Source organism: Condylura cristata, unplaced genomic scaffold (genome assembly GCF_000260355.1).
Source record: "Condylura cristata isolate star-nosed mole 26May11 unplaced genomic scaffold, ConCri1.0 scaffold00007, whole genome shotgun sequence".
Classification (NCBI taxonomy): domain Eukaryota; kingdom Metazoa; phylum Chordata; class Mammalia; order Eulipotyphla; family Talpidae; genus Condylura; species Condylura cristata.
The window spans coordinates 32,519,451-32,542,867 of record NW_004567108.1 but is presented as its reverse complement, the minus strand read 5'-3'; the positions used below and the strand labels follow the sequence as shown (position 1 = coordinate 32,542,867).

The 23,417-nt window shown below is 33.7% G+C and overlaps 1 protein-coding gene across 2 annotated transcripts in view; it reads right to left on the bottom strand.

Moving 5' to 3' along the window:
- Positions 1-23,417, bottom strand: part of SSBP2 (single-stranded DNA binding protein 2) — a 245,209-nt gene that overhangs the window by 140,644 nt on the left and 81,148 nt on the right. For both annotated transcript variants that reach the window (XM_004678159.2, XM_004678160.2), the window contains exons 3-4: positions 18,222-18,283; positions 12,495-12,579 (exon numbers count right to left, since the gene is read on the bottom strand). In XM_004678159.2, coding sequence (XP_004678216.1) covers positions 12,495-12,579; positions 18,222-18,283 — 147 coding nt within the window. The remainder of the gene's footprint in view (positions 1-12,494; positions 12,580-18,221; positions 18,284-23,417) is intronic.

The window sequence follows — 23,417 nt, the reverse complement described above, 5'->3', positions numbered from 1 at the left end:
TCTGTTTTTGCACAGTGTATTTATACAGGAAAATAATAATTTTTCTTTGGAAGTCACTTGACTCAAACTGAGAAAAACGGCTTATATGTTTAGATTCATTCTTATCACATCATTAAATAAGTAAGTAGGGAAACCCATGGGGAAAAAAGCTATAATATGAAGGGTGAGGTGCTTTCTACAATTACTGGGAATGATCAGTAAGTACCAAGTTCCAGATTATCTTTTTCTTCCTGAAAATTACTAGCAGGCACATACACCAATCTTTTCTACTCTTTTTCCTGAGGGTAGGAGAGAGGTATGGTAAATTGCACTCAATTAATGAAATATTTGTCAGATATAAACACAGTACATTAGCTGGCACAGTATTGTTTATTTTTTTAAAAACAATAAGCTCAATTTGGCCATAAGGCTATATGATTTCACTTCTGGGAAAACTGGTGGCAAGCCGTAAAAATTAACTGCTGTTATTCATAATACAAAACAAAATAACCCTGAACTGCTCTAAAATTTAAATATTTCACACAGATGCACCCTGATATCAAATCTTTTTATTGGCATCAGTAACCAGATAATGTGTTATAGATAAGGTTGCATTTTTCACTGAAAATGAAAATATAGAAGCAACTCCTCCAACTGTCAACTGATCAAAGTTTCCTTTCTCCATTTAAAATGAAGAGATATTAAGAACTCAAGAGAATTATTTCTAATACAATTTGATCAATATTTATCTATATATGCAAGCTAAATGGTTTAAGATACAACCTCTGATTTTTAGAACTTTCCGAAAATACCAAGTTCTTACCTCTTGGTTCCACTCTTTCTTCTGCTGTTCACTATATAGAACTGAATCTTCAAATGATATTTCAGATAAAATTTGTATTTCTTGTTTTTTATTGTAAAAGGTGGTCCTTGAAATTTTTAAAAACTCTTCTAAAATAAAAACCGCTGTAAGTACTGTTTACTCTTACAAATTTGCTTTTACTCTGATTCAGTTCATTGACTCCTCCAAGCAGAGAGATAATTCTTATGTTTTTATCCTTGCTGCTACCTATAGAGTAATATCTCTCTACCTATAGCTTACTCAAGCAAGAAAACATGCTATTTTCTCACTTCAAGTATTTAATGGCAAGACCTCTTCTTTAGAGGTTTAAATCACCTTCCATTATCAGTATAAATATAGAAATCTCAGTCTAACTTATTAAAAACTCCTATATTTCTTTTTTAAAAATTTAAGTTAAATAAATCAGTGCTTGTTCCCTAAAAAAACTACTTATTGTTTGTCTAATGACAGGAGTCAGGTAAGCAATAGGTGCTATCTGTTCTGGACAGATACCCTGAAAACTACATTCACATTTAAATTATAAAAAGCTATATATGATTACCACTTGTTAAACTTACTAAGAAAAAATACCACTGACTCTAATTTCAGATAACATTACTCAGATAGTTTTAAAAATTCTATCTTGCTGGCTAAGAGCAGCCAAAGGGATCTAGTAATAAAAGGCAGAAAGCTTTCCAAAGTAACACCTGCCATTAAATCTCATTGGCACTGAAGCAACAAACCCCTCAACATTCACTGAGAACACAAAACCCAGTTTCTCTTAAAAGCAGAACTGCTTGTCAGCAAGTGAACAAGCCAATGGAAAATTAAACAGTGACAGGCAGCTGAAAAGCCAGAAGGAAAACCTTTGAGGATCAGTTAGGAAAGTGCCCTCCTCCTCAGGGTGGCCTTCCTAGAGAACACTTGGAAAGTCAAGAGGCTTCCAAGGACATCACTTAGCAGTAGTACCAGCTGTCTGGTTCTGAACTTGAAAAAACTTGAGCTTTTATTCAGTCAATTAGGAGTGAGAATAATTCCCAAGTAAGAAACTTGGAAAGTTCTACCCACTCCATTCTCACTTTTACCCCTCAAATACAGAAAAAAATCAGGAATCTGGATGTAGGGATAAAACTAGTTAAATTCTATTTGTATGTCAAACAAAATTGTGTTGAGATTTCTACTTCTTAGCAAAATACCTGGTATCTTTGTTACCTATTATGTCTCTGTGATGACTGAAATTAAAATCTTAGAGATAAAGAAAGAAGTAGGCCTTGAGGGAGGAAAAAACAAAAGACAATGAAAATATCCAAGACTATATTCATAATCTGGAAAAGGAGAATATATAGGTAGTGGCCTGTCATGAAGGGGCCTACAGATTAACACCAAACTCCCAATTTTGTTTCACAAAATATTCCAGATTAAAGGAAAAAGGAAGGTAGCTAGTTTATGTGGTTATATCGATGAGATTTGCGTATGGAAATATGCCCAGAATTTCCAGCGCCTTTTAAATTAAGGTGTATTATTGTAAACAATACACAAGTCATTTTGATAGCTAAAGATTTTTCTATTTCCTTTAACTACATGGGTATTTGTCCAAAGAAAAATTAAAATATGGCTTCAACTCTGAAATACCTTCCCTTTTCATATCTACCTCAGGGCTGACAAAAGAAGTATAATGATGAAGAGGGATGAGACAAGCAGATAAGCAATAAGGTAATATTCAAAGGAAAGCAAGAGGGAATAGTGAATGGGTCACATAAGAACAGTACTACGCTCCCCTGAAGTGGGGCACATTACTGAGAAATAGCAGGCCTAAAGAACATACATGTACATGTTTTCAATAAGTACAAGTCACTATAATACCAAAGTGGACATGATATAGATATTCTACATAGGCTTATCTCTTTAAGGTATGAGAATTTTTTTTAGTGGCTCTTTAAGTTCAATGTGTGCTCGCTAAAACAAAACTGTAATGAAGAAAGATAGCTAATATATTGAAATTTCCCTATCTATAAATCTAAGTTTCAAAAACTTCTGGAAGAAGTCATAGGTTATTTAAGTCTAGTTTTCCTCCTAAATTTGAACTACTTCCTCCCTATACAATACATGACTGCTTTCTGAAATGAAATTGTGGCCTATAAAAGCCCTTCAGGCATTGACATAGTTTGAATTTCAAATCCTCAAAAACAAAACAAAAAAACCCATAAACTGCTTTTAAGTATCTTAGAAGCTCAAGATAGTACATTAACACCAAACAAATTTCATCAGTTGCCCTAGGTTGCAGAGTTCAATATGAAAGCATCCTGAAATAGTGAACAGATGTGGGATTTACTGAGTTCTAGAACACACCAGTCATGTGATTTAAGTCTCTCCAGCTAGTAAGGTAAGTGATTACCTCTCACTGTGCTCTATATTTCCCTGTCTTAATGCTAGGCACTTCCATCTTAAGATTCTCCTAATGGGAACTTTAAAAAAAAAAAAAAAAAGTTCTATCAGCACTCCTCAATCTTATTTTAACCCTTACTCTGTCATTAACTATCCCACTTCGACCAAGCCTACTTTCTCTATGTTCTTCCTTCCAATTCTCAGGTTTGCCTAATGGTATCACAAGTCTTAGTTCATCAGTCATGTCAACCACAAGTTATTTTTAATTTTTCTGTCTCCCTCAATCCTTACAACTAGACAATCTGATCTTTTCATTCTTCATTTTTAATTTCACTTGCCACACCCTACCTAGAGAGTTTTCAACTCATAGTAAGACTATTATAGTCTTGGCATAATCTTTGTCTTTAACTCTTTAACTCAGCTTCTTATACACAACCCCCCACATCAATAGCACCTCTTCTTATTCAAGCCATAGTCATTACTAAAAAGCAGAGCACATTCACCATGTCTAAACTCATGCAAATGAGTTATTATCTATAATACAGTCATAGCAATAACTTGTTATGCAGCTCATATACCTTGCCAAACAGATTATGAACTCCCAGGAGATAGAATTTAAGATTTTTGCCCCAGTCTCCATCAAAGTGACCTGTAAGTAAGTGGTTCTCAAAGCGTTCAGAAAGAACCATAAAAGAAGGATCCTAAGTTATCTACCAAAATAATTTCCCTCACTGGTAACCTTACATACAATTACATTTGTTTGTAATTGTACCCTTTTAAAAAAAAATCTAGATATTTTAACAATGGATCAAATACACTTTACAGTGATTTGACTTTTGTAAGAAAAAATCTTATATCCACCTTAAAGATACACCACTTCTTTCTAGAGATTCTGAGAATTTCCATCTAGAGTTCAAAGATTCAAAAGTTAGCACCCCGACCTGATAATATCTGTCTACTGTGGCTGGAAGCAAATAATTCCCGATATTATTTTTTTTTAAGGTTTAAATCTCAAGAGATAGGGGAGTAAAGTTTCAGCCCAAATACACGTGGATAAATACTAGCTCAACACTCAAAATAAATACAATCAAAGTTTCATGAAGTATGAAAACAAGTCATTCTTTTTAGTAGAAAAGTGTCACATCATTATAGATGTAGTTGCTATTTCTTGTAGTTGCTAAGTAATTATTGTGTAAACTCCTAAATATATTTTGTTAAATTATGAGGCACTTTAAAAAGCTATATGAGCCTCTCCAAAAAGAAAAAGAAAACAACAATAATTGAAAACTGTGGTTTGGGCTAAGTGAAACAGGAACTTTGTCAATATTTTTAGTTTATTTCCCTCAAATCAAAGGGAAAAGAAATAGAAACAAGAGACTATCACTTTCCTAAGTTGTCCAAATACAATCATTTCAAATTACTTTGTATAATATATAAAAAAATAAAGTACCTACAGATATGACGCTACAAATTAAGATGTTTAGATATATTTTACTTTTCTTTAAAAAAACCTTCAAAATAACTTAGATGACTTTTAAAAATGTTTATCACTCCACAATAGTATGTTAAGAAACACGTGCTATTTTTTTTTGTTTCACTATTACTGACAACATGAAGTCGGTACAACATCAGCATCAAAAATAGGAAAGAAAAAGATCTTTCTATAGCCATCTTTTTACATTCCCCAGAAGTTAGATTTTAATAAAAATTAATAGCTTACTGTTTATTAAAATCTAACTTCTGCTGAATGTGGAAAGGGGGCAAAGGGCTTATTCATTTGGATAAATTTCTTTAACATACATAGCTTGAAAATGTATTATCATTTTTACCAATGAATCAAATTTTAAATAAAGCTGTTCTGCTCCTTTATCTCTTTTTCCTATTCACGCTGCCATTCATTTCTTTATGGATTTCACAATGGCTTTATCATGCTGCAAAAGATTTTTAAAAGTAAAGTGGAATTCTCCCACAATACTTTTTCATTTACCTGATTGTCTCTCTTTATTCATGTTTCCCATTGGGTGACTGAAACAACAGTGCTCTAAAGGAAATTTCAAGATCAAAAGAAGTATAAAAAGTAGCTAATATAGTCATGAGCAGTACTTAGAAGTCATCGAGAAGCAATTCTCGGCCCAGTGACGAGCTGGAAGTTGAGACACACATCCCGCAGGAAAAGAGGCGAATGCACACCTTCAAGCAAAATCACAAAAACACCTTAGGCTAGAAAGAGAGTAAGATGGCAAAAGAAATTAACCTGGCTCCTACAGGAAAGGAAGACAGGGTGGCGACAACAAGATGGGGAGGTGACTGGGGGAGACAAATAATGAATTTCATGTGTTTGAGGTGAACAGCATAATACTGACTGAGAAACACTAGTAAATACCTTTGGCAGTTTTTATCATTTTAATGGATTTTTTTAATGTGACTTTACTTGTTCCCAGCCTATTAGGAAATCGCATTTGCATGGAGTGTTTAAGAGAATTATGGCCCAATAGGTTCATTTCTGGAGCATTTAGTTCCTATGCCCATTATAGGCCCAAGTCTAAATATAGATTAAAAGTTTTACTATTTGATATTCAGACTTCTTGGTTTGTAAAGTCCCTTTTGCCAGATGGTAACCCACAGAATAGGGGCTGTATCTTTGTTTGCTCGCTCCACACTCCCTGAGCAGTGCATGCTCCCTTTGATTCACTTGTGTCTTTACCAGTTGCTGTCGTATCTAAATGTATTTTCAAATACAAAGTGAACAAAAGAACAGAGGCTGCCGGTGGGTAGGGCTGCGCTGGTGAGCAAGTGGGGAGAGGGTTCACCTGATTATGATGGAGGATGCTGGGTGCTTTGGAGGTGGGTGTGTGTAGTGCCCTGTACCAGAAGAGAGAGGAACGTAGAGCCTCTCAGTCATACACTGTGAGTAAACTAATTACTTCAATGAAAAAAACAATTTAAAATCTCTTAAAATAAACCTTAGAAGATAAATCTTAGAAATTAAACACTAGGGACTATATTTGCTGTCAATGCTTCCCTGACATCATTCTGAATATTAAGGGGTGCTGATACGCATGTGGAGTGCACCCATCCCCCAAGGCTCCTGGGCATCCTGCAGTTTTCCCTTGAGTGCTGCTTGCAACCACCTGTCCCCTGGAAATGGGGCTGACTAGTCGCTGCCCACATGCTTCCTACTTACTCAAAAAATGCCGAGTCTTTGGCCTCATGTTCCTCACCTGCAGCACAACCCACTGTGAGCACAGCATTCATCTGGTCTTGAGGGGGGTCCCTCACAACTATGCTGCTGGCCCTGATGTTGACTACACTTTGAGTTATAAATTACCTGCCTATGATTCACCTGTCTCTTTCCCTTGATGGAACCAGGCTGCTGTGGGAAGCCCACCTTGTTAATCTAGTTATCTGTTTTGTGGTCAGGTTATGCTCTGCAGTCCTCTGAGTTTGGGGTTCTTCCCAGATAACACTTCCGGATTTTCTTACCACATATAATTTTTTTTTTACTGTATTTTAATTTTTTGAATTCTCTTTACTTTTAACATACATATTTGCAAATGTAATTTGACATTTTAGAAACAAATATTAAAATGACATTGTACATTATAACAGGTGTGTATCATTATTAATCAACATGTTAGGTTCATCTAGTATAATCCTATACTACTAGGATTTCAACAAAACAGTTTTCATCAAACAGTTGATTTTATGTTTTTGTATGTTTTACTTCAAAATTAATTTAATAAAATATTTACAGCAAACTGTAGAAAGGTTAACTTGTGAGCTCCATCAACATCCATTTTAATATTCAGAATATCAGGGAAGCTGCAGTTCCTTTGAAATGAAAATGACATGATGGTTCCATTTTTAAGAAGTAACACAAAATGACCTTCCTGAAACTACAGATCTTGCTATATTGAATAAATGGCATGCTCATTAGATTTTTATATTTAATCATTCATTTTCATAAACACTAAAAGTGATTGAACATCCTATATTTGGTATCATGCCAGGCACAGGGGATGAAAAAGATACACAAGACAAAAGGCCTTTCCCCAAGAAAGTGTACAAATTATCAGAGAAAATATCACATTACGAAAACCTAACAAACAGGGCATTAAGAAGCTACACAGGGGTGCTGCAGAGCCCGAGCACAGAAGGCACCTCACTCTCTGAAGTGGTTTCTACACAAGTGTCTCCTGAAACCACATATGATTATTTGTGAAAAATCTTCATGAGGTGTACGTGAAGTGTTCTATTATTTAATTTTGACATCATGTGTCTATATATCATTTAAAAAAGTATCCCATCACTACAAACCTGTAATATAAACCTTTTTAGATGTTATAAAAACATCTTATGCCAGAATATAAAAATCAGTCATGTTTTCAATAATTCTGACTCAGGCCTATCACTTTACCTGAACATTTGAATGATTTGAAACATTTCCATTCCCAGCTGAAAGACTGCCACACTCTGGTAGTATTTATTGAACATCTATTATTTGATGGACCCTTGGGAAGAATGAATCTGATTTTCTCCTCCCAAAGAGCTCATTGTGATAATGTGATTTCATTACCATCATGCTAAAGCAGTAACATATTTTGTCTCTGCCTTGTCTTAGGACAAGTAAGGAATCTACCGTTCATAACAGAGAACTAAAATTATAATCACTATAGGACTTTCTGATTAACAGTTAAGTTGTATATATTTATTTTTCTTAAATAATTAAAAATGAATAAAATAAAAATAATAAATATAACAATTCTTTTATGCAGGATAACATATAGTAAATTTTGACTGTATATAAAAGCATAGCCTGTGATTTCACAGGAAAATAAAAATACAGGGCCCTCCCTGGTGACACAATGGGTTAGGACCAGCACTGCAACCATATCAGTGTGAGTTCAATCCCACCCCGAGGGATCCACATGGTGTCACAGACCTTTCCTGACCTGCCCACTGCTCCTCTCTGCAGTGTACTTCGTTTTTCTGCCTGTTCTGTTCCCCACTCTGTCTCTGGTGAATCCTCTCACTGCCCCTGCACCTCTGGCTTGTACCCCAGTTCTGTATGCATAAATAAATAAATCTTTAAAAAAATACACTAATAGTAAGAAAATAAAAATTAGTCCAGTAAACTCTAAGATAATGCAAAATATCTTTAATCATTTGACATGAGTATTCATTTTTAATGATGGTATTATAGTACAGAATAATGATCTGTAGGTCAGCTGAAACCTAGTTTTACTCAGGAAAAGTAACAGGGCTAACCTAGACTATTATCTCCTAGCCATGTGTCAAAATAATTGTTAAACACCAAAACCTCCACATTCCCATATGAGATGAATTCCTACTTAATGAATTTTCCTTTCAGATCTATTCTCCACTCCCCTCTAGAAAATCATCACCTCGACAGACATACGTCACAGTGTTTGTCGTAACAGAGAAGAAACAAACAAGAGTTGAGTGGAGATCATTCCTAGATTTCCTGCCATTATTCCTCAGAGAAGAATAACAGCAATACCTGGAAATACATTAAAAACAACTGTGCATGGTCTTTTTTTTTAAAGATTTATTTGTGCACACAGAACTGGGCTACAAGCCAGAGGTGCAGGGGCAGTGAGAGGATTCACCAGAGACAGAGTGGGGAGCAGAACAGCTCGAATGATGAAGTACGCTGCTGAGGGGAGTAGCGGGCGGGTCAGGAGAGGTCTGCGACGCCATGTGGGTCACCTCAGGGACAAGGAACTGAACTTGAACGGAAGCAGCCTCTGTCAGCTTGCAGTGCTGTGTCCTAATCTGTTGCGCCACCAGGGAGGGCCCACATATTCTTTTTTTCTAAAGTTAATTATCTTTGTTTTTTAATTTTGTTTGTATATATATGTATACACACACATACACACACATTACATGGATGCATGGCATTATAAACTTATTATAAAGCAAATACATGATTAGTATAAAATATCATCTCCATGGTCAGGAAAAAGAACACTGCCTACCATCCCAGAAGCCTCTGCCATGAGTTCCATCCAATCATAACCAAACCCACCTCTGACTTACACAGGAATTGTTTCCTTGAGATTTTGTTAGCTTTGTTATCCAAAAGTGCATCCCTATACACTATTAACTATTTCTAATATATTATTTTATGCTTAGTATTGATGCTAAGTATAGGTGCTCAATAATCTATATATTTTGAAACATGAATACAAGATCAAGGATTACTTATCTAAAATGTTTTCTTCCCTTTTTCTTACAGTAAGTATGGGCAGAGAGATTTTTTGAGAAAAAGTAAATTAGCACTGTGTCTATAATCATTTGGCAAATAAAGTAATAAAGTAACGAGATTCCATTGTCTAAAGCTGCAACAGGATACAAGCCAAAAAATAAAAAAAGCCAGAAGTCAGAAAAATTTCTCAAAAATAATTAGCTAAAGAAAGTTATTAAAGATTACAGAATGGCTTACAATTTTAGCTATTTAGTTTACAGTGCTCTCAAAACATGCACATTTGAAAATAATCTCATGTCTTCCACTAGAAAAGGTAAACACCCATGCAAGTGACATGGGAATGTGAAACATAACCATCAATTTTAAATTTAATTTTACTAAAAGCTTTTATTTTCTAATTTCAGAAGAGATTAAATTTTACATTTAAGTAAATTCCAATCTATTTTAAAGCAAATCTTATGAATACAAAACTAGTATTTTCTGTAGATGTTTGGAAATTTCAAAAAATATTTATAGATAAAAGTGAAAATATTATTAACATTTTGGTCTTTATTTTAATTACAAAGATTATTCAGTATTTATGCCTCATTATCGCTTCACTGTTTTTTCAAAATAGTACTTTATCTTTCATTGTCATTCAATCTTATAGATAAATGACTAAAATAAACTACCTTTTAAAGGTATCCAAATTTAAATAGCAAGGTTTTTTTTTTAATATAAAGTTCATTACTGATGAAAATATTTTTCAGACTGTTTCCTTGAGAACTACCTAGAAGTTCAGTAGTTATACATATTAATTACTTTATTAGAAATGGTTCCATAATATACTGTACAATTCTAGAATTTTGCCAAAATCTTATTGTTCCCATTTTCCATTTTCTTCCCTGAATCTTTCAAACTTATGTACCTACATACTGAATGTAAATTATATGCTGATCCTTTTCAGAAATTACATGAAAAATTCAGGTCATCTATGCATCTAAACACTGTTACCATTAAAGCATACAAGAAACAACTATATTTCTAAAAGTCCATTTACTACAATATTACAAGTATGTCAAACCCTACCTTCCATTAACCTTCATTTTAATAAAAATTTGGAGATGTAGTAGCACTGCATTTGAATGTTTTAAAGATATAACAAAAATGTCATTAAGAATAAGCCACATTTCTTAAAAACGGTATCTGAGATAAATGTATTAAGCATCTTCATAAAACATGTGCTAACATTCACAACAAAATATACCAACCAAACACTGAAATTTTTCTAAACTATATTTTCTCAGGGCAAACTTACATAGTAATGGGATATTCCTTTTAAATCGTTCGAATTTTCCTACCTCCCTCTAGCCAAGCCTCATGTTCAAAAACCTCGAAATAGTAGGTTTTAAAAGCTAATTAATATGAATACTCTGAATGTTGAAAGTACCTTGAGTGCAAACTGATGATAATGGCAGCTATACAAAGACAATAATCCTTTATCAGATGCTTCTAAGGCAGGGGTGCTAAACTATAAGAGCTCTATGATACACAGTAGGATGTATCTTTCCATGCAATAGAAATTTGAAAAAAATATTTTCAACTATTTTCTCAAAGTGTTCATAAATATTATATAGTCTTTAGAGTAGAACACTGACCATCTAGCTGTCAAAATTAGTGGGTATTTAAAAAAATGTTTTCAATGTCTGGCAGGCTAACCCTAGGATGGGCATGTCTTTCTTAGTGTACAAGACAGATGTGATGGGGTTGTCCACTCTAGTCAGACCCTTAACGCTATTCATGATTGGGTCTCTGCTTTGCTTTCTGCTACCACCCAAGGGAAAAAGGAAAATGAGATTGTGCAGATATAAACATTGCGTCCTGGGCCCTGCCTTATCTGCCATTTCTCTACTTGTTTTTTGTGTGCAAAAGCATCCCCTTCACTCACTTGTCCCCAACGGCTACTTAGTGCATAGCAAGCTTTATGAGTACAATCAGTATCAGAGGCAGTGACCACAAGCAGTCAAATCTTAATCAATTTAGTACGTGGTTAAAGTATTATACAGTCCCTGCCAGAAGCCCAACATTTTCACTTCTCAAAAGTCTATAGTATCTTCTTTGTGCTGCTTCTGAAGTTGTAATTCACCTGGCTATTTCTACCTTATTCTAAGACTCAAGTATTTTCTTTGGAGGAGCAAGGTCCCTTTCCCTTTTGAGCCCTAGCTTTGGTTTTTAAGTCCATCTACACAGAATGATGACACCCTAATTTTCAGTACTTAGTGTCATATATTTCCTCAGGCTCCACCCACAACTCCACTTTCTCCAAACCAAACAAACTGAATTTCCTCTATCCCAAACTCAATCTGGCCTTCATTTATGGTCAGTTCTACATACATTTTTTTCCAGCCCTGGGAATATTTTCATCTCGTTCATAAATTTTTCCCTAGAGAAAATCTTCTTTGTCCCCCCTCTTTTTACTTTTTGTACAATTCTACTTCTTGATACCATCAATTCTCCAAAGTCTTCACTTAGCCAAACAGCCCACTGCTTTCCTTAACAATTTTTTTAAAAAATTACATTTTGATTTTTGCACAGAATCTTTTCTTCTCCTGTATGCCCTTTAACTTACAATATATTTTATTTATAAAACTGAATTTAGTGAAAGGGATATTTAACCATATGATATATTACTAAAAGATGCAAAAAGAGTATATTAATATATAATTTTTAAATCTTATCTGCAAAAGAAGAGCTATCATTTACAGAATTCCTGTGATGACTCTGTGGAATAAAGAATTACTATTTCATTTTTTAAATCTGAAATCTCATGAATCAGGCATACTTAATGAAATACTTTTACAGCTTGGAGTCAGGACTATTTTCAGTTTCTTCAGCAAGACTCACAACACCAATATGTATTTCACGTTTAAAGGTACAAGCTATTTTTAAAGAAAACAAAAGAATTTCTCCAATTTCTTAAGTATCAAAGGAAAAAACAACAGATGGCCCCATGCGTTTTTTTAGAGTAGAGGTTATAAAGAAACTGACCATATAACTTAGTAAAATTACATATTAACTTACATAGTCGTGGAAGGCTTTTGCTTCACTTGAATGTTCACATGTTTCCCGTCTTTCTGGAGCTGCACAGTAGAGATCCCAAAACACACTAAAAAAGTAATTATGGTGACATTAAGAAAGTCATATAACAGTAAAAGGGAGCAAAATTCCAGAAACTGAAGTCATACTATTCTTTATACAAAAATCTGTTTTCTTCTTCAGGACAAATAGTTCCTTGAAAATTTATAAAGGACAAAATAATTAAAATTATAAACTGTCATTCTTAATTCTTCAATGACTAAACCTCATTATTGACATAATTATCATACTTTCCCACTAAACATCAGGACAGTATATAATGTCTTAATTTAATCATTAAAGAATAAAGTGACTCAGTAATTTTCTCAGTATAACTTTGTTTTCCAACTCCCTACTCAATATACTGATCAAAGAAGTCACACTGCTCAAATTTTCTTAAAATATCCTTTTGTTTTTTCTTGCAATTTGCAAAGTACATAATTTTGAAAATTAAAAAATCTACCAGAAACAATGGAATAAAAACAGTCAGAACTGGTTGGGAAAAATATTATACATATACAAAATATGTGGTTCTGGTCATTCTTCCTGTCTATAAAATGAACAATGAACATGACAAGCAAAGTATTAAAAAGTTAGCAAAGCAAATTTCTAAAACTGTTGGTGATAAAGGCAATTGTACTGATCAGAAGATAAGTTTTTATTATACATTTTGCACTCAAAGATGAAAAGTAGGCTAAGATAAGTGCTTAAGAGTAATGATCTGAAATAGAACATATGAGACAGAAGTGAACCTCTCTAATAGTGAAGACCAACATAAACAGATCAAAACACTATTTCCTCCTCTACAAAATGAGGTTGAGAAAATTAAGTTATATAACAAGTGAGTATCAGATATACAGTAAGCAAACTACTGATAACATCAACACTAATTAGCATACACAAAAGCTTTAAAAATATATATTTAGGCAGGTAAATTATATAAGGTTACAGGTAACAGTGGTACAATAAAGTTTGGCATACTGAACTTCAAGTTCAATTAGTTTGAATCTTCCCTCCTTGCTCAGAGGAAAACAATGTAGGTTTACAACAGTTCATTAAGGTATGATTATTCTTAGAGCTCAGTAATACCGTTGAACAATGCTCTTTCCTCTTAAAATTCCACAATAAGCAAGAAGTACAAAGAAAACAATAAAGACAAAAACAATTTTTAGTTATATTTAGGTCATAGCATATATGTGTAGTATTACAACAAACATACCCTTTCTTGCTTCCTAATTTTCTAGCAAAATAACATAGAACTCTCTTGAAAATTATTTCAATGTTACTTTTAAAGAGTAATCTTATGGAACAGAAAGAGAAAAATAATTTATATTTGTGGTAAGCCCTAACTTTATTATATATTGTTGATGATCTCTTATACACATAGAATTAAAAATTTTATCTTAGAATAGTAGCACTGTTCTAGTTCTTTTATTAAGATTGCCTTTATGGATTTAATGGAAGTTGAATTTGCAATATCAAGATCAGATATAGTAAATCACAAAAAATATTAACTTTATGTATGGTATTTCTAATAAACCTACATTACCTATGTATATATAATCTTTTTGAATAAAGGTAAAGAAATATATTCTTTAAAGACTCTTATCCAAGTGAGAGTTCTATAGTAATTCTTGGAAGTATCTCAATAATTCCTTCTCAATGATTGGCGGAACCAGAGAATAAACAAGTAAACAGACAACTTAAATAATAAGCCAACTAGATCTAACCAGGATACAATACTCTCCCACAACCGTGTATCCATTATTTCAAGAACACATGAGACATTTCCCAGGAAAACTGTGTTAGGATACAAATTGAGTCTCAGTAATTTTTTAAATGAATAAAATTTGCCTCAAATTTCCTTTCTAATCCTTCACAGTTAGTGAAGATGAACGTCTCTCCATCACTTTTTCCTGTGTTTCACTTACCTATTTTCCCAGACAGAGTTTGCTTTTTCTCTAGAGCTTGACTGCTCTGTTCTTTGTCTCCTGTCTTATAACATTTTATATTCCACTCTTATGATTACATTCCTATCCTAGTTGTAGCTTACATCGTCTAACATTAAGTTTAACTTAACTCAAATAATTATACAGCACCAATTACAGGGATGACAAGGTGAGAAAGAACAGTTAGTCAATTACACCATTCTAGTAAGTCAGTTACCTAATTCCAGTGCTACTGTTTTCAGATGGATATTTGGTTTTTTCTTACCTATACTTCATGTCATCCATTACATTGTAAAACCATGTGCAATCTCGCTAGCATACTGCCAGATTTGATTTCTCACAGTCAGGTGAATAAAAGTGAATTCTCATGATAATCTTGGTTATTAGTTTCTTTTCTCTCTAATGTCATATAAATTTAATTTCAGATATACAAAGCACCGAGGTTATTTCAATGGGTATTTTATATATACATAATCAAATAAAAATGGGATATAGTTCCTGCCTTTAAAACTTTAAATAGTAAGTTTTAAGAAGTATATCTTTTTAACCTACAAAAATTGGAAATGATGTTAATTTCAAGGTTTCTTGATTTCTATTTCTAAAATTCGTAGAAGAGCTGGGACCTTTTATTAAAGCATATAAACAGTAAATACAGTTTCAAAGAGGATCTGATCCAGGTAAAAGTATGAACATGGGTGGCATGGGAAATGCTAGAGAACTGGGCATGGTGGAAACTGGGAAAGAAAAAGAAGTGATAAGGAAAATAACATCAGAAACAAAAAAGCTCCAAAGAATAAAATCACACTTTCCTCTATGTCTTACTAACCTCCCTCTACAAGGCAATTGCCTCTCATATCTCCTGAATTTTATTCTGTATTTAAGTGTGCATTCATACATCCTTAACTCATCCCATTCTTTTCATCTCAATTACTATACAGTCTCAATATTATTAGTAAGTCAGCTTTCCCAAATTGAGCTACATATGTTATGCAATCCCAACCAGTATTCCAATAAGCCATTTTGTAGCTATTTACAGGATAATTCTAAACTTTGTATGTATAGGAAAAAGATTAAAATAGTCAACACTACTGAAAAGAACAAAGTTGGTGGACTAAAATTACTGCATTTTAAGACTTAAAAGCTATAGTAATCAAGACATTTTATTAGTGAAACAGACAATGGAGCAGAACAGAAATGCCTATTGTAAAACAATGTTACCTCAATGATATTTAAAAAGCAAAACAATAAAAATTAACCAAAAAACAAAGGAAAAAGAAATAAGACCCACAAAAGTAGTTAACTGATCACTGACAAAGGAGCAGAAGCGATATAGTGGAGGAAAGGACAGTCTTCATTAAATGATGTTGGAACACTGGACATCAACATGCAGAGAAAAATAAATGACTCTAGACACAGGTCTTACAGTCTGACAAAAATTGATTCAAAATGGCTCATATATCAAAATATAAAACAAAATTACAAAACTCCTTGAAAATGATGTTCAGGAGAAAACCAGTTGATTTTGGGTGGGTATGATCGATGACTTTTTAGATAGAGCAGTAAAAGCATGATCCATGAAAAAAAGTAACTGATACACTAAATTTTATTAAAATTAAAAACATCTCCTAATAGACCATGTAAGAAGAGAAAGCCACAGATTAGAAAAAAAAAATTTTCTGTGATAAAGGTCTGTTATCCAAAATATGTAAAGAAAATTTAAAATTCAACACAAATAACCCAATTAAAAGTGAGCCAAAGACCAGAATAGACACGTCACCAAAATGTGTGTGTGTGTAGCAGATATATCGAAAATCTGTGTCTTCCCTTGAATTTTGTTGTGTCTATTAAACACTACTCTAAAAAGAATTATTAATAAAAAAGCCAAAAAGGCCTCTGAAACACTATTTTGTTTTGAAAGGTAGGTCAAGCATCTGCTGAATATAAAGCCAACAGTCATGGTTGACTATACACTACAATCCAGAAAGCTTAGGATCTGGAAATCTCACAAGAAGACAGGATACAAAGCTTTTCACCAGATGTCAGAGGGCTTTATGACTTCAAGATTAAGAATCACTGATTTATGTAGATGATGTAAGTAGGCACTTCATGGATAGACTAGTGATTTTAGGGAAGAAAATTTTAAAGGCTGAAAATACTGGAACTATATATTTTACATGTGGTAGATTAAATAGAAAAAATTCAGTCTGAAAATATTTGTGTCCAGGTTTTATAATTTGATATCTCCAATTATGAATTAAGCCTATTTAAAATATTAAAACTATGAAAAACACCTCTGAATCTAAAAGTAGGAAAAGGAAGATCAATGGCAGACTTAAGAGTTACATTTTCAGATAGCTAAACGAAAATTGCAGTAATCTAACAGAAACAAAAAGTCAAATAATTAGATATTATCAAACACCTACAGAATAACATAGGCCCATTCATGAGAAAGATTCCAAAAAGGAAATGGGTTCAAGAAACGGAATAAATTCTACAGTAGAAAATTCAAAATCCAAAATCCTCACTTCGTTAGCACACTCTTAAAGCAGTTTCTTATGCCACTTTATAGACCTAAAGGAAGCCAAAATATGTACCTAGGGCTTATCAACAGGTGAGGCGACTCAACTACAATCAGTAGTTAAGTACTTACAGTCTAGATCTAGATAGAAGTCTGTATTATGTAAAATAAAATAAACTCATAATATTATACATTATAAGGCAGGAAACAGCACAATGATAATGCTTAACAGTAACAAACCGTTGTTCCAAATACAGGAACAACAGTGAGCTAGCACCGCACCTGTTCCTGCCACACAGTTGTGAGACAAACAGGGAAACCCACAACCACAACTGACTGTGTGTGGTTCCATTTACCACGGGACTTCTAGTAAGGCAGTTTTCAGGAGAGAGATTTATCTCTTCAATCGCACTCCTGAAAACTGCCTTACAGAAGAACATACAAAGGAAACAAGGTGCATAGCATTAGAAGAGAGCTTTTGTTCCTTTCTTTTAAATAAAATGCTGAAATGCTTCTATTGAATAAATGCAAAAAATAAAAAAAGTTTAAGCCTAATTTATTCATGCAAATACCTTGACTACCAACTGCTGCTACAGAAAATCATATACCACAAGGAAATTTATAGGCTCTGATAACTACTGGGCCTTCAGCACTGCCTGGCATCTCTCTGTGTGATCCTGGTCAGTTCTACTGTAAGGAATTATTTCAAATTTGTTTTGAACAACTCTTTACTCTCTCAAAAATTCACCAAAACCACCACTGATCAGGATCCTCAAGTTCAGGTAAGGTCACGCGGCTCTAGTGCCGTTAGAAAGAAGGCACTGCTAGACAGCTATATTTGTCACAGAGGACATGAAGCAGTATCCTACACACCAGAAAGAGAACAATCACCCATTAATGAACCATCTTAGACTTAGCCTCTAGAACAGTGACAACAAAAACTCTAGTTCATCCAATCTGTCATTTTATCATGCAGCTGAGTTGACTGATAATCGTACAGTTAGAGATTCCATACCAGTTCGATTCAACAGTAGTAATACCTTTAAGTTAAATAGTACTCACAAATGTTGATTTTTGGGGTTTTTTTAAGTGTTACCTTTCAAAAGTAATTATAGAATATTTTAAAAATAAAAGAAACATGAAATCACAAACAGGTATATTGAAATTTATCATCAACCTAGTAAAAATGGAATAAAAGGTACTTACCACCACCAAGAATGTAAGAATCCTGGTGGCTCCCCCAATGTGATGTTTTTTTCCCATCTTATCTAAAGTGAACAAAAGATACATTAATTTCTTAATATTTTTTCCCTAAACATATTTTCCTATTTAAAATATGTAAAATATGTAAGATTTTAATCCTTTTCATACTGTTTTTAAGTTTTACAAGTGCTCATTTTACATAGTGATTTTTGACGGGATAATCTCTGAAACAAGAGGCCACCATTGTTTTCCTAAATTTGCTTCCCTTATACCAAAGTTTCAAAAGGTATTTGAGGATTTAAGGTACATCAAACCCAGTTTCTAACATGAACATGAAAATCAGTTATCATCAACCCAGATACTTCTAAGAGATAGCACATAATAGGTACAGACTCCAGGTTATACGTTAAGGATTGATTTTTAAAATAAATTCTTGCTTTGGTAGGATGAGAGTAAAAAGGAGTGTGTGTTCCATAAAATGAATTATAAGACACAGTAATATTAACTTTCTGGTTGTTATAACCCCATCTGTTCATATTTCAGACAAATTGGAGTTCACTATAATAATAAAAATTTATACTAGAACAATACATATCAAAAACTTAAAAGGCCTCATTAAATATACTTTACAAAGTAAATATAGAAATTGGAAAGCCTGATGGATTAGCGCTGAAGAGTAGTGAACAAGAAAGATAAAGATCTTTGCATTCAGGAAGATTTACACTTTCATAGGGAAATTAGACCATAAATAAGCAAACCTGAGGGAGAGAGGGTGAGAAAGAGAAAGAATATATTTATACTAAACATAGACAGTGACAAGTGGCTGTTGTGGAAAACAAAACGGGGAAGGAAAACAAAGAACAGAAAGATGGTTAGAAGTGAGTTACAATTTTAACATGATCCAGAAAGACCTCAAAACCCAGTAATGTTTATATATACATTCATATAAAGCTATATTCATATATGGCTTAATTTCCTAGTTTAAAATAACTAGAAATTATTTAACAATATCCCAGTAAAATATATCCCACAGGTCCTTAACCCTGGTAGGACATAAACTATAATTATAGATTTTGAAAAACATAAGGAATCCTTTCTATAATCAAGTATGTAAGAAGTTAGGAGTTCTTATCCCCAAGTTTTGTTTTTGTTTTTGTTTTTTTTAAGTTATATAATTGGAACTCAGAAAATAATCCTAAATGTAGAAAACAAAAACTTTCTATGTTAGAGATGGAAAAATATAAGTACAATTAAAATCACTGAAGCTGTTTGCATGTTGTAAAGTTCACAAAATGTAAATCATTGAGGACCTTGAAGCAGACAAGTAATTTGCTCTTAAAAAAAAAAAAACTAAACAAGGAAACTTTCTAAAGATTAGAAATTTAGATATGCTATAGTTATTTTTAAAAAAGCAAAAGGAGAAATTCCAGGAATTAATGACTAAATATGACCAAGGGACCAGAACATGTTACACACATGTAAGCCAGATCCACCTTGAATTCTTCCAAGTAGTAATACATGTATCTTTCACCTAATTTCAATTGATCAACATTACATCTTCTTGGCTCATAAAAAAGTAAAAAGTGCACACTAAATTAATCTTATGAAAAATAAAATGTATGTCCTACTAAAATTATAATTCAAAATCGCGTCTCACTGTTCCATAAATCTTTCATCATTCTTCCACTAATTCTTTTTGAAAGGGCATGAGAATGGCACCTCCCAGCTGTGTCAGACACACTAATATTCCTAGAATTATCCTAGTCATATAAACAAATTTTTCAAAGTAGGGTCCTTACATTTCAATTCAGCTCATCTAGCCTTCACATAACATGACTGTGAACAAAAGTAGACAGTACTATACTACATTAAAGATGGAGAATGTGAAAGGACTTCTGGAAACAGTTAAGTGGCACAGCTGGGCTTCAATGCCAGACTCTGGAGGCAGAATTAGACCGAGTCTAGAATGTTCCAATACACCACGGGAGCTCCTAAGTGGTCTCTCTCCCCCACCCTCTTGCCACTTCTGCAACCAATCATCAGCTCTTACAGAAGATAAAGTGCTCTAAGAAAAAAGTGTTATGCTATATTGTTTATATTTTATATGGTCTTTGATGAGGGAAGTCTGAAAGTAAAACATTTATATTTGAAACAAGTTTACATCTCATAACTCCTTATAATTTGATAAAAACTCAAAATACTTCAAGTATATCATATTTTTATTCCCATATAGTGAGTAGAGTTCCTTCTCCGCTTAAATTGTGTGCCTGTGGCAGAAAGAGCTAGAACTTTGGTCCATCATATTTAAAACAAAAACCATCCATTTACAGTCATTGTATTTAAAAAATATATAGTGATTTAATGTATTCCCAAAAATGAGATATTGCTACATAGAAATGTTTCCATACTGAACAGTACTTTTTGCCTCTAATTACTCTAGTTATTATTTATAAAACTGAAGCTTAAGAAAAAACTGAATCCTGATATATATATAAAACTAAGGCATATTCATTGCAGCATTGTTAGACACAATGAAAATTAGGAAAAATCTGAAAAACAAATCAAAAAAATTTTGATACATAATATAGAATAATGTGAGTTATTAAAAAGGATAAAATATATTTACTATGCTAATTGGTTTTTCATGCTGAATATTTGGAAGGCTGGAAAAGAACATATGTAGGGTAATACTTTTTGTTTAAAAAATGCATACATATGTAAGTGTGCAGTTGGATGTATGTATCTTTAAAAAAAAAATGTCAAATGGAAAACTATTATCCCTGGAAAAGGGAACTTTCTTTTTAAAATCATATTCATCTGTGTAGTTTAATTTTTTAGCAGATGTAAATTAATGATAGATGAGGTTGAGGAACAGCCAAAGAATACCTCTACACGTCAATAGTCACCCTGCTATTTTTGTAGAGACCTTTTCTGTTGTATCAAGTTCCATGCACTTTAGGCTTCCTTATACGTGTGAGTGGCATTTATGCAAACAAATTGCCCCTTTCTGTTCTATTTTTTCTTCTTCTATTACTCCAGCTCCCAATGTGTATTTCCTAATTTTAGAGCTTTCTCTTTAATCATCCACCACCTCTTCCTTCCATCTTTCACCAAGCTAAAAGCTGAATTCTCCTATATCTTTCATGCAAACCTCCAGTCCAATTCCCACTGCCATAGTTCTCATCTGAGGGCCTCATCTGTCATTATGCTGTGTCTCTGTCACATGATGTAGTGTTTTCAGCTTTTCTGCACAAATATAGAACCGAACACTGAATCATACACAAAAGGTATATCGGGGGCCTCTCTGGCAGTACAGGGGTTAAAGAGAGTGCTTCAAACTACCACCAGCCACTACAGCCCAAATTCAATCCCAGGCTGGCCAGGCAGGTGACCCCCATGGCACAGCAGACCTCTCCCTTTTGCTTGCTGCTCCCTGCAGCAGTGTGTTTCAGTAGATCTGCTTGCTCTGCTCCCCACTCCATCTCTGGTGAAACCTCTCATCTCCAGTACCTCTGGCCTGCATCCCAGTTCTTATAGGCATAAATAAACTTTCTTTTTTTTTTTTTAAAAGGATGTCAGCAGTGGTAAGATATGCCATGATTTATAAATAATAATTAGAAATTACAAATGCCTACATACTCTGAAACAGCAATTCTTTAGGAATTTAGTCTATCAATATGGTTGAGAATGTGTGTGTGTATAAGTATACATATATGATGATTTTCACTGAAGCACTGTTTTAATTTTTTTTAAATATATGCTACTATGATTTTTTAAAGAATTATTTAATTATGTATACAGAACTGGGGTACAGGCCAGAGGTGCAGGAGCAGTGAGAGGATTCACCAGAGACAGAGTGGGGAACAGAACAGGCAGATAGATGAAATACACTGCTGAGGGGAGCAGTGGGCGGATCAGGAGAGGTCTGCCACGCCATGTGGGTCCCCCCCCAGGGCAGGGGATCGAACTCACACAGAGGCAGCTGTGGCTAACTTGCAGTGCTGTGCCCTAGCCCGCTGCACCACCAGGGAGGCCCTGAAGCATTGTTTTAAACTGCAAAAACATATATGGAAAGCAACCTTAATGTCCATATATTATGACAAATATAAAATGAAGTACTCTACAGCTATATAAAAAGCATTCTTAAGTTTCATGAGTCATATAAAATGATTTCCAAAAGTCAAAGATCAAAACAGTGTATATAATAAATTACGTTAGGGTCAAATGGGCTGAGGATGTCAAAATATAACAACCTCCAGTTATCAAATAAATAACATGGGGATGTATTCTATAGTGTGGTAATTATAATTAATAATGTTGTATTGCATATTTCCAAATTATTAAAGAGCAGACCTTAAAAGTCCATATAACAAGAAAGAACCTTTTTGTAACTATTTATGGGAATGGATGTTAACTGGCCTTACAGGGGTGATCATTTCACAAAACATACAAATGCAGAATCATATTGTCTACCATAAACTAACATAATGGTGTATATCAATTTCACCTCATTAAAAAACTACAAATACTACAAACTAGTATTTGTGCAAACAAAGAAAAAATAATACACATACAAATTGTGAACTTAACTTTTCATCATTTGCTTTCAACAAGGTATACGAGTCATTCATCTACTCTCTCCTGTCTCTCAGCCCCCACTGCTTCTTGTACGCCATTCTATGCTTGGTGCTTAAGTCTGAAAATGACCTTTTCTAGAATCCTTGCCATCTACTTCCCTGTAAAGTTCTGCCATCAAGAATCACTAGCAGGAAATCAAAAGGCAGAAGAAGAATAATAAGCTTCTGACCCGGCTCCCAAAGTGAAGCAGCTGCTGACTCCAGCAGCATCAAGAGCAGCATGGGAAAAGCAATTCTGGAAGGTCACTGGCACCTTTTTGGAGCTTTTAGGCTTGTCAAATGGGACCTACTTCAGTGGTTTCTCCAACCGCACAGCAGCAGCAGGTATGAAGCTCATGGGTTCCAAGCTTTTCAGAATATTTTTAATCCTTGCATATTTTTTGAAAACCTATTTTTTTAATTAATACCATAAATGAAGAAAGGTAGCTCTATGTATATATCTATGTAGATGTTTGTTCTAGATGAAATTTCTGAGCTTAGAAACAACTCTAATGTTACCACTGATTTTCTCAAATCTTTCTTTCATGTCTGGAAATAGAAGTACATTTTTAAAATGTGACAT